The sequence below is a fragment of the Pezoporus flaviventris genome, unplaced genomic scaffold (genome assembly GCF_033815535.1).
Source record: "Pezoporus flaviventris isolate CSIRO_AGI_PZ_B2104156 unplaced genomic scaffold, CSIRO_AGI_Pfla_v1 ptg000213l, whole genome shotgun sequence".
Lineage (NCBI taxonomy): Eukaryota > Metazoa > Chordata > Aves > Psittaciformes > Psittacidae > Pezoporus > Pezoporus flaviventris.
Window position 1 is genome coordinate 9068419 of NW_026892761.1, and position 17754 is coordinate 9086172.

Below are 17754 nucleotides of genomic sequence, written 5' to 3' on the forward strand. Positions count from 1 at the left end.
GTGTGAGGATGGAAGTCTCCACAGAAGTTGAAGGACTTCATTTTTCATTTGTTGATTATTTTTTCCCCCTCCCTCCTCTTACCATCGGGAACAGCTTCAAATTCTGTCAACTCCTCAGAAAATTTGGCAAGATCAGGCTCATGTAAGAAGATCTGTTCCACAAGGGCGTGAAGCAAGGTGAATGTCTTCTCTTTACCCCGCAACAGAGGTAACTGCAAAGGGAACAGAGCAATAATTGACAGACTGAGCTGTTACACTTAAAAAATTAAAAAGAAAGAAAGAAAAAGGAACAGCAGGATGTTGATAGCTCCCAGGTAAAGCTGACAAGAATAGAAAACAATGAAATTAATCCTCTTTTCAATCTGCCATTTCACACGTTCTTGAGTAAGATCAGCTTTACACTCCCATATCTGTTGACCTTCCTTGTTCTTTTGTGTATTCTTATTCACATGGGTCTTTTTTAACTTGAGGTATCCTAACTGATTACAACTGATTTTGAACCGCCAAACACAGCCATTACTCCTTTCCAGTTAAAAGCAGTGTGCTGTGCTCACAAAGATAGCAAAGTTTCTTAATTGAATCTGGGAAGATGCTTTGTGGCAGAAAATGATTTCTTAGGCATTTTTCATTATGATAGATGTGGTATTATAGCCATTATATATATATATAAAGAGAAAAAAGAATGCAAGTTGTGTCTCAGAATTGTCACTAGAGTTATAAATCACTCACCCATATATTAAAGTCTCCAGATGGGAAAGATACCTTACAAAAACAAAACAAAAACCCTTCTCTCTCCTATACAGATAAGGCATAATCTTGCAACAGCATTAAAGGTACAAGGCAGCTTCATGAATTTGTATTTCTTACTTTTTAGGATAAGAATATAATGCTTTGTTCTGCTGGATGGAGGAGGGGAAAAACCCCAGTGCTCAGCAACAGCATTTTCTGATGGCAAATTTTGATGAAGAGGGGAAAGCAGTTTCCTTAAAACCAGTGGAAAACTCAGCCTAATGTCACACAAGTGGTAGGTCAGTGATGAGACAATTAGAGAGCTAAGAGCCAAATGATGTTTATTGTGCTGCAGATGTCTGGCAGGATAAAGATCGCAACTGCCACCTTTGTCCCCTCTTCAATCATCCAGCAGAGCAGTGATGGAGGGTTAAAACTGTTGCAGGCAAATTTCACTCCCTGTCAACTTATTAATTTATTTACATTCTACTTTTGAAACTTTACCTTCAAATGGCAAATCCTTCAAATTTCTGGTGGCAAAAGGTCTTGCACTGGTGTAAAATGAAGCACTAAGAAATTACTCCAGTGCCATAAAAATGCAACCACCACAGAAGAAATGCTGCAGTTACAATCTCTGACTACAGTGAAATGAAAAGGGTCCATATAACAGCGCTCTGCACAAAACTGCAAATTATGCTTTATCTAAACTTGTTTCTAACCAGGGGCCTGCAGCTCAGATGCCTGTTCTAGCCAGGGGATCTTAATATCAGGACTGTCAGCATTTTGATGTTCTACCTCATTAGAAACAGAGTGTACTCAGCACCTCGGTGCCCTCATCTAGCCAGTGCTGCTGTCTAAAATGGAGAAATGCATCTTATTTTAATAGACGTTAAATAATATGTTGTTATGCAGGATTTTGTTTCTAGTGCAACCAAAAGAAGATGTTAAAATGTTAGCTACTCATTAAAAATTATAGCCTTTCTCCATATTGAGGGAAAAACTGAGTTAATATTAATGGCTAACATACCATAGAATGTGAAGCTTTTAATCACAAGAAAAATATTTACTCACTTTGGTCAAAGATGACAATCGAAATCCTTTTGTCTTCTCTTTTCCAGCCTTTTCATTTAAATGGTTCCCAATGGCTAAAATGTACTCCAAGACAGCAACAAATTTTTGGCTGGATAGCAGCTGCTTACTTGCTTGGATTTTCTGGGTTATTAGCTGAAATACACAAATCTTCCTCCAGTTCAGATTGAAAATGTAAGCAAATCACAGGTGTCTATACCTTCGTTTTGCCAAAAGCCTCATTTTCCTCGCCTGAAGTCACGCTTTAGCTGATGGATAATTTCCTATTCAACTTTGGTGGGGGAATAGGCCAGGGGTTTTCAGGAAGGACCTTTTGAAAGTCTCCCACCAAGATAAAGCTGGTGTTAGCACAGTTGCCTGTCCCTGAAGGAGGTCACATCCTTTCTGGCTGCCAAATCGGCCCTGCCAAAATGACTTCAACTTCATCTCTTAAAAATGCTTGTTGCAAAAAAAAGGTATTTTGTTGTTTGAATGCACCAGATTGCATCAAATGTCATGTATCAGGGGAAGCAGATAGCCTCAAGCACGGTACAAAGTTCTCCATTCTTCACCTCCCTCCCTCCTGTTTATACCAGCTGAAGACTGTTCTTATCAGAATTCTTAGCAGTTTCCCCACAAGGAAGAGTCATCATTTCCTGTAATCAAACTCAGTATCAATTTCTGTTTCCCTCCCTTCTAGAGCTACAGACACAAGAGCTTTGTTTTAAATTAGGAAACGCATGTTTTTTTTAGCACCACACCTCTCTTCATCAGTCAGCAACACAAATGTGAAAACAGGGAAAGGATGAAGTGCACAGGAGAACTGAAAGCCATGTGTAAAACAATTTTGACACATCACAGGGCCAGAAACCAGGTCAGTATCCAGCTTGTCTCATAGAGTTTCTGGGGTATAATCTATGGTTTAACAACATGTGTTAGCATGCACCAGTAAGGAAATACATAGACAACTAATCAGCTCTTCAGTGAACATTAAATATCTGTCAAAGCAAACAGTATATGTAATAGATTCCAAATATTCAAATATTTAGTTTCAGTGGAGGACAGCAAAGGTGTAGCACTGTATCAGGCAGGGTGAGAAATCTGTGCATCTCCTCAGTGTTTTCCGTCTGTTCCCCTTCTGAGCTTTGTTAACTGTTACTATGGTTTTAATCAAGCCAGACAAAGGATAACACACTTGCAGAACTTCCAAGTTTTGTTATCACCCCCATGCAGAATGAGAGCAAAACCTTTGCAACGTTTTCATAGGAACAGAATCGTGTTGAAACACTTTGTTTTGAATCAAAGCCTACGCAAACCATGGCAGGTAAGGCAGCAGTTTGGAACAAGAATATCCAGTCCATGCAACTGGAGCACTGTTTGTTTGCGTGCCCCTACTCCTAAATCAACCTTAAAAGAGGCAAGAGACTTGAACTGTGGTTTGCAACACTTCAGTTCAGGGCTGTAATCTTCCTGCTGTCTTCTAAACATCATAAATGCCTATGAGATGCTGGTCAAATCGCGCAAAAATTGCTCTAGGGTTCTATGACTTTAGATTGATTCCTTCAGCTTGTGGGGCAAGAACCTCCACACAAAAGGAATTGAATTTTAATGGTGAAGTTCTTTTCTGTCTTATCACTGCCCAAAGAAAGAGGAAAATTCAACAGCATGAACTAAAATTTGAAAATCCTTTCCTGTTCTTTTCTTTCTCCCTTGTGGAAGTCTATTCCTCTGCCAGTTCCGTTAACAACTGCTTCTTGAATCTTCATGGAATAAGGATGATATTGAATGCACATACATGTATATACTGTTTTGTTTTGAACCAGTACTGTGGAATACCATCATTACCAAAATACAGTTAAACTAATTGGATTCCCAAAAGCATTCCAAGTGCACTGGTGATAGCACCACTGCATTTCAAATGTAGACTGTCTCTAACAGTTCATGCCATTTACAATTCCTTGGCTATCAAAGCCATGAACTACAGAGATTTTATGAAGTTTTTTAACCTTTCTGCTTGTTAATTTTGAACAGAGCCATGAAATGTGGGTTTTTTTATACGCTAGGCTGCCTGGATTATTACACTATGAATTGCTTCCATTATGGACCATGAGATATTTTGCTACAGGCAAAAAAATGAGGTGTGGGAAAATCCCACAACCTCCCTAACTACGCCAGCTTGAAATCTGCATTGAAGCCACTCAGCCCTCTACCATCTAGCCGGTAGATTCTGGTTACAAACACACTATGAACACACTATAAACCGTGCTACTTACAGGCTCCAAATCTCTCATGCTTACAGGGAGCTCACGTATGGTAAGCAGAAGATCCAACCTCTGGCCTAAGTGGGGGATTTTACACATCTGCATGGAGTTGAACAGAAAAAGAATCAAAACCTGTGTTTATACCAAAACAAACACATATCTTTCATAATTTGAGTAATTTGCTGCATCATAGTTCTCCTGATTTCTGTGCTCATTTATTCATTTTATTCTAGGCCTTAAGTCTGTAGATATACTATGGCACATACCTGAATATACATTTTGCAAAAGCAAATTTAAGAAGGCACTGCACACTCCTAAGGCCAGACATTATTAAAATCGGTGACACTCATTTCTTGTAAGAATGGTTAAATGCATACAGTTTTATGCTCACAGGTTTTAGAAATCTAGCTCAGAATAAATCAGCTCCTACTTTGGAAGAGAGGGAGGGCATGTGACTTGGAGACACAAAGGGATCCATATAGTTCTTTTCATCTACCTGTCCCAACTCTTTATCAGATAAATCCTCTTCTACTGATTCTAGCTGAGGTTGTAAATTTAAGTTACAAACAACAGCTTCTTGTAGTGGTTTTATCTAGGAGAGTGTCCTAAAAATGGCACACCTTCTTACCTCTAACATAAACTGATCCACCACGTGCAGCTCTGAAGAAGACCCCTTGAATGACTGGTACCTTTCTACATCTTTTGGTGTTGGCATGTATCTGTAAAGCAGCAAATGAAAACCAGATGTCCACTTCCTCTTCATTCTATATTACCGTAACATAAAACTACCATTCCGTTCCATCAGAATTCCCTACTATTTCATGTGGGTTACACATTGCATATTTATTCTTTAACCATTGGAACTTTATAGACATTTGAGCCAGCTATGTGATGTCAAGCAAAAATGATCTGCAGATACATCTGCATATCTGGAAATGCTTGAATGTTTATATAAGGCTTGAAAATAACAGTCAGTACTGTTCAGCTGCTGATCTACAGTCAATTTACGATGGCATGGGATTGGAAAACGTAAAATCACACAGAGAAGTTAAGGACATAATTTCCAGAGAGGTTCATCAACTCTGAGCTTGATATATACGTGCCATGTTTTCATTGATCTGAGAATCATATCTGTCAACATTTCCAAAGCACCTAGGAACAACATACACTTTCTGAGTGGTTGTGGCCATGCTGGCTCAGCTTGACTCCAGCAATAACTTCTCTGAAAAATTAGCAGAAAAGCAGAGCAAACTCATGCTGTGGTGTGATTAACCAATGGGCCCCACTGTCTGACTGACTCCTACCTCTAAAACAGTTTTAATTACCCATGAAACAAGAGTGGGCAAAGGCATTTCTGTCTCTCTAAGTGCTGCATCACATCCAAGATCTGTTTCTTGGTTTTGTTATGATAGCATGTAACACAGCTTTCTTCTTTCTGCATATGGTAACAGAATATTCTTCCACAGTACTCCATAGCAGCAGATTCTTAAAAACTGGCATCTTTAAACATGCCTCCACTTGGAAAAATAAACACGCCATCACAGTTCTCCTTTGTCTGCCTGATACACTATGGGAATTCATAGCATACCTTAAGAAAAATGAAATCAATGTAATAGCTAACATACGAGGAGTGTTAAGAATCTTAAATAAGTATTCAGGTCTACTAACTTCTTTTTCTGCAAACAACCTATTGAATTTGTAGCAACTGTGATTAAACATTCAGGGGATTTATCTGCATTTCCATTAAAAGTTAGGAAATTTATTCAAAGATGGAAAAATAATGCAACGATTTAAGCATGTTAAATACAAGACAAACAATAAAGGTGCTTTTTTTGCTGTTGTCAATAATTTAATATGACATTTCCATTGAATTATTGCTGGGTTTTGAGCTATTATATTAAAGCAGATTATAATATATTCCATTCATCAGCCTTCAGCATCAGGAAACAAAAGTGAACTCTCATTTAAAAATAACAGTTAACTGTTGGCAAATGAAAGGGTTTTTACTTATCATTAAAAATAGTTTGACTTTTAAAGCAAATTGAGAGAACAATTTTATTTAAAGCTGACAGCAAACATCTCCGTTTAATCAGAAGCCTGATATTACATCGACTTCCTTAAATGTATTGTGCACGGAAAGTGAAACTAGTAGATTACCTAGCTTTAAAGTTTAAAGCATTAAACAATGGAAATCATGGAAAAGGAAGCACAGGAATATGTGAATGCATTCCATAAATATATCTTGATATGAATGCAACTCGGAATTTCTACAATGAAAATACCTCCCACTGTTCTGAAAAATTAAGTTTATAGGGCAAAAGAGTCCTTTGCTATTGATTTTAAGACATCAGTATAAAGAATTATTCAGAGAACTGTGGAACTGTTTCTGGATCAAAATAAGTCCTGAAGCTTCTACTGATTTACCACCACCTCCACTCACATTCACTGGATACATGAGCAGGACATTTTGCTCATTGGTCACAGGCTTTAAAATGTAATCTTGGTTTGGCTTTAATTATTTTTCATTCAGCAATAGTAGAATTTAAGTTCCTGCTCAGGCTTAGACAGTGTGACAGGTATAATTTGCACAGAGAGGAATTTTCCAGCCACTGACTACCCTGCTTAAACTCCTGTCATAACTACAGGTTCTCAATTAGCTGGAGGACACATTTTAACAGTAAAATTTTCCCCCATGGCACTTAAATCAAGTGAAAATATCTTCAAAAGCATGAAGTGTTTAGCTACTTGTGTTGTGCCACATCCACTACAATGAATTGTACGAGAGAAACTTATAAGTGCTTATGCTTTGTGATAAGAATCTGCTCCTTCGATGAGATGTCTGAATGGGAGACAAAAGACACTGAACTGCCTTGGAGATCCAACCCTTAACTCTGAAATGCACCTCATCTATTTCAGTAATTCTTCTAAAACTACTGGGTGGAAAAATTAGCTTTCTTTCACTGCAAGATTTGTACATACATTCCTAGATTTTGGCAATAAATGAGAATCCTTGATCATATATAGCGTAGAGTAATACAGCATCCAATAACTCTTACACATTCCACTCCTAGAAACATTTCCTCAGCGTTACTGCTATCAAAAGAAGACTGAAATATTCAAAGAAAAAATATAATCTTTCAAGTTTCATTGCCATTATTATTATTACAATTGGGTGATGGCAAAGACCACAGATGCTGTAAATTAGTGACCTCAGTGGTGTTACCAATTTCAGCATCATGTTGGTCCTGGACTGAATATGCAGTGCGGTATTAGGGCTTGAACAGAAGAGTGTGGTCAAACACATATACATTGACATATTCAGTGTCTTGTTCATGTCCCTTTTTACTTCAGGCAAGGTGTGTACAAACCATCTCACAGAACAGTGATTCCATACTACATGTCTGTTGTTCCCATTTAGATCACTTTCTAAGTACAGACATGATTCTGCAGACTTTAAAATTACTGTTGATGCATTGATTAAGATAAAGATTTTAAGGCCCAAATTAAACACATTCCACAAGTTGTTATTTACTTCCTTGCTTTCTTTGCCTGTGTCATCTTTTTCCAAGCTCACTTTGGCAAAACACTTTTTCTTTTCCTCATTTTGAAGCAAGAAACAGTTTTACATCAAATTTTCATATGAATGCATTTAATGAATGGCCCAAGTGTTACATGGGGACTAGGATGTATTACAGATGTTACTCTAGGATTCTGCTTCTTTCCTTTCTTTCCATCTCTTAAACTAGTAAAAGAGGTACAATCCACTTCCTATAAATTTCACATACCAGTAGTTTGCTTACACTCCTGAAATCTGTCTCAATGTAATAATTCAATTTTTTAAAGATACCGAAATTTGCATGCTGCTTTAAACCCACAAATCTACAAATCTCTGCAACTCAGAAATACTGATATTCTTACTACCCCATCAACCCATGAAGCTCCTTTAACACTTCTCTGCCTTCCGTCCTCTCCATACCAATTTTAAATCTTGCATTTCTGATCCCATAATAGATGGTAGGACTGTAGTAAGAGATACTGTAGTTTTCTCATCAAGTTACACCTGTTCACTGCCTCAACTTATTTTACTAACACTGCTCCTTATAAGTAGTTCACAAAATCATGTCATATTTGTTGTCATTTCTTGAAATCTCCTTTCCTACACAACATGGGGGAAAGTGACATTTTGGAGGCATACACTAAAATCTCAGTTACAAAGACTGAGATTTCTGTGTGCAACCCTAACACTGTATTCACAGTCAGGACAGATCCAATATTTCAGTAACATCTTTCCCAAACTTCACATTATTTGCAGAAGATTATGCCTTCTCCAAATGGTAGTCTGTATTATAAACAAACAATTGAACCCCAAAGATTACCTTCTTAGTGCTGTAATCTGCTCATCTGTAAGTCCACCATTCTTTTCATGTATAATATATAGTTTTTCTTTCAGTTCACTTGGTCTTATGTGGAAACTTTTAAGAAAAATGTCTGGAGGAATAAGATTCTTAGATTACTTGCAAGAAAATGCTCAAAGAAAGGAAAAATCACCCAAATGTTTCTTTATATTGATATTTACTTTCCAGATTTAAGGAAAAAAAAACCAAAACACCAAAAACTAAGGCAAGAACTCAGTATTTTCATTTTCTTTAAATATACATAGTAATAGACAAGCAAACATATTTCTGTCAACCAATGCTTAAGACAGAACTATCAAGACCCTTATCAGAAGATACTCAAGTACTTGCTCCTATGTATTTCTCTTGTACTCAGCTCAACAGACAAAATATTTCTTTTCCAAACAACAACACAATGTATTGGCATATTATATTATTTTGAAGGTTAAATAAATTAATTTTTACAATTATTTTCATTTTGCTTGCTTAGTTTGTTTAATTTCTAGGATTCAAAAGAAAATGGGCAGAGTCTATGCAAGAAAAATTACTCCCAGAATGAATAAGGCTGCCTGGGATCAGAAGTGCTCACTCATTCCACACTTCCTGATATTCTAAAATTCTATTAAGTGTTTTTGTAATGTTTAAGACTTCTATGCTGACATGGGGCTGGCTCATAATACATATTATGATAGGAAAATGGAAATAAGATTGTTCCTCAAACAGGTGAAGAATCATTTGTAAGGCTGTTGCTCCCCAAAAGACCACTTTGTCATATTGGTTATTCTTTAGTTGCTGTCTGTCTCCATCATCATCACTAAAGGATAAAGGTAAGACAGGAAGCACAAGGAAGTGAACAAAAGGCAATAGCAGAGAATCTAAAAAGATTCAAATGCTTCTCAGTGTTGGCATGAAACTTTTGCTGTAGTCTTTGCTATGACAGAACTCCTTGAGCAGCAAAAGGGGATTGGGAAGGAGAATTCAGGAAGGATGTGTCTGATGCACCTTTGTTTCAGGCTTTCTTTCTCTAATTCTAAAAAAGCAATAGTTTTTCAGGTTATAGGTACTTGCTGTGGCTCAATTCAGCTACTAATGGTTCTCAGAAGACTGTTGACCAATGAAGAATATACCATTTATTCTTCCTCTGACACACTTTCCACTCTTTTAATTTTATTATAAGGTCTAAAGTTAGTGCTAAACTTGGCAGAATCTTCCCTTTTTCCATTTTATGCCTTTTATGCCTTGTAGCTTTTGCTTTCCTATGCCTTTTTAACCATGTATCTCTTCAGGAGTAGTAATGTCTACAGACCATAACAGAATGAATAACTCAGAGTAAAATGTTGATTTTGAAATGTTCACAACCTGTCTATAAAGCATTTAATAATTTCTTGAATGTTTTCAGTGGCTGAAAGCAGCTGCTGTGTAAATTCTAGTCACCAGACTTTGCCAAAGTATTTTCCTAAGGAAAAGAAGGGTTATATATGAGGGAAACTGGGTCTCATACAGAGAAACAGACAGAAATCAAGGCACAGAAGCTGGTATTTTGACTCATAAATCAGATTTTCACCCACTGGATCCCACTTTCTGGTACCTGTTCTCTGTATGGCAGAATTTATTTTGTCTAGAAGAACCCAGTAGATGACTTAACTTCTATTTGCATTTTCTCATACACTGGCCTTGAATTTAGTGTGTAGGTCTTCTCTCAGAACTCTCGTTTTCCTCTTGTATTCAGAAAGCCACTCAGATTGTCGAAAAATTTTAACCTACTGGCATTTGGGAGCTTCATCCTTTTATTCGTCAATTTAAGAACTGCGGTTTGTAGCACTTGCAGGAAGATTAATCAGAATTCTCATGATCAAATTAACTTTTGATCTAAGTAATGTCCATTAAAATAAGCATATGCCAAAAATCTCACTGACAGGACTTCAAGGATAAGATTAAGAAACAGACATATAATGTCTCAACGAAAAAAATTGTAAGAAGAATAGGATCAAAAGAAAGAATGGTGCTATTTGCAAACCCAAAGAAAATTCCTCAAAGAAACTGCAATAATTTAGTAGATAAAAGTGCTATTACAGGCTTCTTTTTATCTGCAACTGCACTTTTGCATCACTGCCTTTTAACCCTTCAAACTGTTAGTCAATGGATGCAATAATTCCAACAAGTTATCTCCATTTACTGTTCCCAATTAAAACTTTATACAATCTCCAAAATATATTCTCTTATCAATATTCATAAAGATGAAATCATTAAAACTTCAAAATTAACTGCCCCAAATTCTTTACACACGTAACGTTTCTTAAAACATCACTAGGATATAGAACTTTTTTGGAAAGGCATGTCTGTAATAGAAATCAGAGTAGTCTTTGAAGAACAATTACTCTAGCTCCTTTAATATTTACCAATTCTCATCAAAGTAATTGAAAAACCTTTATATCCTTTTATTAGTAAGACTAGAACTATGTGTTGAACTGCTTCATTAGGTGTGATAGACCGCTGTAGGTCAGGCCTTCAGCAGATTCATACTTGGGATGTAAGAGGGAAGAATCCTGGTCAGGATCATTCAAGACAGCCATTCACAGTCCAAGCCAGAGAAAAACCAAGAGTGTTCCTGTGACGTGGCTTGTAGCTGGCGCAAAGTCTTCTTACACCAAGCCATCTACACCTACAAAAATGTTCTGGAATGTTCAATATAGGAAAGAGATAGCACAGTTCTCAAACTTTCTGTTGACTTGTTTCACCTGCATAGCCCACAGAATCTGAAAAGTCAGATTCCACAGGTGTCATACATGATTTTTACATGTCTGCCCTAAGACAACAGCATCACATTTCAATGACACATCCACATGTTTTGTGAAAGTGGAGCAGCTCAGTGCTTCTACTCTACATCATTAAGGACCACATTTAGAGCAACTGAGCCATTAGACCTGCTTTTATAAATGAGTAGAAGGACACTGAATTAAAAGATGAATTAAACACAAGCTTGTCTCATTGCCTATTGAATGGCAGAACATACAAATAGAAAATGCATGCAGTGCTCACCCCAGGCTTCCAGATAGGAGTACACAGTTGTTATTAATACACTTACTGAAGTTATGCGCAACTTTTCGATCTAACATGATGTGCTGATTCACTGAAGGTTCATTGCCTAAAAATAATGCAGTCTCCTGGATCTGGAACTGGTCACAGAGTCTGGATACATCTATTTTTTTCTTGCATGGGTCACACGATCCCCAGACAGACTTTTGAATCTAAAAATATAGGAGTGACAGGATAAGCAAAAAGACAAAGAACAGAGGCACTTTTCTTCATCCAAACACAGAAAAGGGCATCCAGGTTGTTTTGTGGCGCAGCTGTACTTCTGTGATAACTTGTAATACAGGCTGCAGTGTTGTTTTTCTGTAACAGCTACCATCAGTTTCATCCTCACCTTATCATAAGGAACAACATCCCAGTGAAAGGCTTTGGTTCTCTTTGTCAATGGAGTGAGGCTGCAGGGCTGTGGGAGTGCAGGTGGGGCTGGTGGAACCTCTGCCTTGCTTCTGGGAAGTGGAAGAGGTGGTGATGATGGGGCTGATTCCCCCTCTGCAAACTTTGTCTGGGGGCTTGAAGACTTGTTCAGTCTGGCTGTTGGAGAGCTCCCACCTAAGTGGAGGATCTCCTCTTTCTGTTCATTCACATGTTCAGTGAAATCCTCGTAATCGGCTTCAGAGAAGGTGCATCCTTGAGACCCCTCCTGAGGCAGCGAGGCACCCTTGCACAGCTGACAGTACCTTTCTATGAGAGAGACCCACTCATTCTGGAGCTTGCTGACATCCTCCATCCTGTTATTTTGGACAGTAAGGGGTATACGAAACCTGAAATTTAAGAATGTCATATATAAACACAAGGCAGTGTAAATAACATGCTGACTAATACAGCCACAGATATTTCTTATTTAATCAGAATGATGTTCAGCTGCTTTACTGGTTAAAAGGAGCCTAGTGTTGCTCACTCTGACCTTTTCAGACAGAGTCAATTGCTTACGTGACTAGAGGTTAGAGAGCTGAATTTTTGCCATGTATTGACTTTGTGGTGCAGTTACCTCCTAACTCGTCTTCTCCACCCTGGGAGAAGGTGAACAGTGAGCTCTGTTTTACTGTGATTGTTGCACAAGCTAGTCAGAACTTGTTCACACAGCTGGCCTATCAAGCTGAATGACATATATCTTCACTGCCTCCTGACATGACAACTAGACAAGTTTTTGTTGGCAGTATTTCAATGTCTCTTCTCAATCCCACAACGTGGTACTTTTAATTCTTCTTTAAAACACTCATCAAATCACTGCAGAACAATGGGAGGGGTAATTACATAATTCTGATGGCCTCGTTTCTCCACTGTTGCATTTTGTTCTCCATTGCTTGACCATGTTTTCAGTACTTCTGCTTTAACAAATTATTAATTGCCAACTATACTTACAAATAATTGTGTTCTTTGGTCTGAATTGAAAAGGTACTGCATCCATCTTCCTTGCTGACACTCACATCACCACCTGTCAAATTAATTGTAGTTGTTATAGGGTCTGCAGTGTTGTTCTTTCTTCCCAGATCTATGCAATATAAAGCCAATTCTCCTTCACGTAGTTGTACCAAGTACCTGTAGGACAAGGAATGGAGATATAGCTCATTCTTCACCGACTACGTTGTTAAAGCATTTTCTAATGTCAGTAGGTCTCCACATTTTTATAGCATCTTCCATGAACAGGTACAATGTTCTCAAAGCATAGAACCTTTGCGATAAAGGCTTTTTATTCTCATCTGACTCATAAGTAAACTGTGATATAACATAGGAACTTCCAGCCTGCCACATCTAATGAGAAAGCTAAAACTAAGATCTTACTATCAACTAAAAATTGCCCAAGTTCTGTTAATTTTTTAGCCACTCTCTGTCCAGCCCATTCCATGTATTCCTTTCAGATTTTTGGGATGGTGGGTCTTTTGGACTGTGAACTTTTAAAGGAATTCTCTGTGTGGCTGAGCAGTGCACAATATGACAAGGCTTCAGAATTTCTGTGTCTGGTAGGTTCCACTGTCACCAAGCTATAAGCAAGTCACCATGGTATAAGTTAGTGCCCAATCTTATAGTCCAATAACTCACTCTCTCTCTCTTAGAAATGCCTCTGTATATGCTTTTACTCCATAAGGTCTGATCCTGGTCCCTCCTCATTCCCAGGAGTCACCTGGCAGGAAAAGGTCAAAGTAGTCTGCTGTCAAGGGCTTCCATCAGAACTAACTGTGCCAAATTTGGGGTATTATCTATTTAAGTGATAAATTAATCCTTGCAGAAATTGCCTGACCGTACACAGATTCTATTTACAGCACAATCTTCAGCTTCAGTCTCTGCTCTAGGATTCTGCTCTGCTGCTTATAAAAAGCAGGGCTTTACTGTATGCACTTTTTATTCTTATTCAAGCATTTACATTTTCATTTTTCCTGAGGGTTACTGCATGTCTTTATCATCCTGACAGTTCTATCAGACCTTTCTTTTCTTCCACTCTTTCTTCAAGGTGTGGCTAGTTGATTAAGGTGTTCTATGAGGAATTTAAATAAGGTTAGCTGCTCCAGAAGAATTAAACATAAAATACAAATTGCAGCTATTCCCACATAAACAGCCCAAGAGATAAGAATTGTTTAATGGAGCTGGCAGTTATATTGATCTCTCCTTTCTTTAAAGCAGGAACTTATAGTTTAATAGGATCTCCAGATGTTTCCACCATTATTTACTTTGCCTAAAAAAAAGAGAGGATTAATATCAAGCAGAAATCAACAAGGGCTTTGCTTCGTCAGATAAATAAAAATCAATTTTTTTTGTTAACAAACTTGTTAAATGTTGCAAGGTAACAACTCTTGGGCATGCTCGAGGATGGCGTTTACAAGATTTACAGTGGTAGCCTTTTAAAAACAATTAAAATCATTTTCTCTGAAGTCTTTGAGATAATTGCTCTGTGCAGATGATTACAGTGTTACATTTTTTTTCATTAGCTTTTGCTAGTCAGACTTTTTTCTCTCTCTTTCTGATGGTACAAAAATTTCCAGGTATTTTAGGATCTGGCTCAGGGGAAGGATGGGTTGTCTGTGGAATGGGGAGTGAACTATGTAAAATCACTCTGTCTGGTTCACTAGTTCAGTAATAGAATAAGCAGAAGTGAAAGTTGTGCTTATCTGTGATGTTTAGGGGCTGAACAAAATGGTAGTGATGGTCCATTTTCTACTGAATAACAATTCCTGTCTCTAAAACCATCACCCCATTAGGCCACCATGGTTGGCCACTGCCATGGGAGGGAAGTTCAGAACATTATGAGAATGAATTATGAATTTTGGAGCAGCCACTTTGGCCAGTGTGAGTCAACATTCTCCAGCAGGACTCATACGTCTCTGCTTTGCTTTCTTTTTCTCCTTTTCCTTATGATTGATAAAGGAATTTTCAATCAAGTAAAAATTCAAGAGGTAAACATAAAGACTCACACTAAAATCACTCTGAACACTGTGTTACTTATGCACGTAACAGTCTCTAGTACACAACAGCGCTTCATTTTGTTCAGTACCACTATTGCACTAACAGTTAATTTCAGTGATTTCATCCCATGCAGTTTTGGCATTTACATTTTAACTTTAAAAAGACATTTAAATAATTAACTTATCAGCAAATTAAATTCTTCTTTATCAGAAATTGCAATGAAATCCGCAGCCCAAAGGTCTACAAAAGTGCAGTTCATACTTCACCCATTCAGTGCATGTACAAGTGTTTTGCTGCAAATCCAACAGTCCTTCATGTATCACGTCACATTCTGCAGGTCTTCCAAAGCTTGACTCTGCTGGTCTCTTGCATGAATTGCTCTGTATGACTCTGCTCAGAAGGTATGTTATCTACATAATAAATGGCAGCAGAAAGAGTATATTTTCCATGATAATTCCCTTGAATAAGACATTAATAGGGGGATTTTTCAAGTATAAAAATGACACTGAGCAGCAGCCAAATGGGTAAAATAAATTAACGTAAAATAAATAAGGTCTTTCTATGATGACAAACTACTTAACTGCCATTTGGTTTTATGCCCACAGTGCTAAATCTATCAGGGTAAAGAGAATATAATTTTATTCTGGAGGGGTTACTGTAAAACATTTTTAATTTATTATTTTTTAATTCATATACAAAGCAATCCAGGACAAAGGTTTTGTTCAACTCACTTCAAGCCCAAATAGTACTTGATTGACTTAGCTTGAAGTCTCAAACAGCAGGAAAATGAAGGCTTGCCTAGTTGAAAATAGCATGGATTAAGGTGGGTGTGAATTTAAAGCATTCTTTTTATTATACAGAGCCATATTTGAGTGCTTTTACTACTGAATACATGTTCCTTTTTGAGCTCTTCTGCTGAGTGTAATCTACTTTGAAAATTAATCAACCATGAGGTACTGTTCATCTGGAATGAAAGTTTCTGCACGTGAAACGTTGAGTTTCACGAGAAATGAATCCTTCTCAAAAAGCACCCTAAAAACAGGGGCCACAGCAGAAGCTTGGATGCAAACTTTTCCACTCTTTTTGAGAGTTTGTACCTCAACATAAATTGTGCAGCTGGCTTCAGCACTTCAGCAGTGGGGATGACACAAGCTCCAAGACTCAATCACCCCTAAACACACAGGCTATCTGCATTCAGGTGAAGAGCTAGTGCTAATGTCATGACTCCAGTTTCTTGGGTTTCAGTGTAAAGTGTAATTACGATAACTGCTTGAAATATTTAATTGAACCTAGAACTCAAAAGGGGCAGAAACCTCAACATGAAATAGCTCATACAAAATCTTACAACACTGAATAATTTAGTTAAACAAATATCTAGTTCATTCTCCTTAAAAACATGCATTTTAATAAGTATATATAGAATAAAAAGTGCTCGGAAAATTTCATTTACGATTCAACTATGCACATTGTCAGTTCTATTTGCTTGTTTTAATACAACCTCAGACCAGTTATACTCAGGGTGTAGTTGAAGAAATGCATCAATTTTCATATCATGTCCTGAGCTGGCTTTACATCTTCAACCCTAGTGAACTGTTGCAAAATACTAAGGCCAATCTTTATCCTGAACTCACATTCTCTTTGTTCTATTTAGAAACATAGATAGAATAAAGACATACCTAATTCTTTGCTTGCACAATGCACAGCATAACAATTCCCATTTACGATCAGGACCTGCTGGGTACTACCATGTTGTTATTTATAGCAATCTGTCTGTGACACTGTAAAAACTTACCTTCCTTTTATCATCAAGAGACACTGCTTCCAGCTCATAATCTTGTCGCCCATGAAACACAATGCTGAAACGCCTCCTTTCAGTATCTTCACAGGCTTTGACTTGTGAGAAAGGGAACTGTTTCTTAATAATTCCTTTTTCAATGTTAAAAATGGTCCTTGTGTTGAAATCAATCTGGAACAGAAAGTTCTTCATTACTTGACGCCATCACTGCTCTTCACTGGGAAGGAAAGAGCATCTCCAATATTCCCATGCAAGGGCATGTAGACAAAGGACCAGCTTAGAATATGTATCTATCTTGTCCATGAATAGAATTTAAAATAATGACATTACTTCATCAAGATACTGTATTATATTTGACTTAGTTTCAAAACAAAGGGATATTCATTGTAAGCGTGTTTCCCTATCTCTGTTTATGAATATGCATCAATTTATCACTCTGAAATATTATTCCATTTTAAATTCTCCTTGTCTTATACAACCCAGTGCAAAAACTTCCCATTCAGAAGTAGAGGTAGTACAAATTAATGGCATGACCATCTGAGCAGAGATTCAACTTATGCCTCAGTATTAATACAAAGCAGAGGTGGCTATTTCTACAACAGCCACTTCTGTGTCAAGAAAAGACAATGCTGTTGACAGATTACTTTCTGATTTAAATATTATTGTGTTTCAGTTTAGATCTTAGCTATCACAGATTTTTTTCCTGTATCTATAAAAATATATGTATACATATAGATGAAGGGAGCAGTGATAATCATAGAATCATAGAATAGTTATGGTTGGAAAGGACCTTAATATCATCCAGTTCCAACCCCCCTGCCATAGGCAGGGACACCTCACACTAAACCATGTCACCCACGGCTTTCTCCAGCCTGGCCTTGAATACGACGTGAATATGCTGTCTCACAACTACAGCAATTAAAAATTGTTTGCTTCAAAAGAAGATTATTATTCTTCCACTGGACAATCTATATTGGCAGTGTTAAAAACTGATATAGGCAGATTCCAGTATGTG

General features: G+C 37.4%; 1 protein-coding gene across 3 annotated transcripts in view; it reads right to left on the reverse strand.

Moving 5' to 3' along the window:
* Positions 1-17754, reverse strand: part of LOC133262441 (formin-H-like) — a 46429-nt gene that overhangs the window by 9800 nt on the left and 18875 nt on the right. The window contains exons 5-14 of one of the 3 annotated variants that reach the window (XM_061441635.1): positions 16737-16910; positions 15206-15354; positions 12908-13084; positions 11880-12306; positions 11538-11700; positions 8435-8546; positions 4687-4777; positions 4071-4157; positions 1801-1968; positions 83-212 (exon numbers count right to left, since the gene is read on the reverse strand). In XM_061441635.1, coding sequence (XP_061297619.1) covers positions 83-212; positions 1801-1968; positions 4071-4157; positions 4687-4777; positions 8435-8546; positions 11538-11700; positions 11880-12306; positions 12908-13084; positions 15206-15354; positions 16737-16910 — 1678 coding nt within the window. The remainder of the gene's footprint in view (positions 1-82; positions 213-1800; positions 1969-4070; positions 4158-4686; positions 4778-8434; positions 8547-11537; positions 11701-11879; positions 12307-12907; positions 13085-15205; positions 15355-16736; positions 16911-17754) is intronic. The other 2 variants (XM_061441636.1, XM_061441637.1) reach the window with 2 other exon arrangements.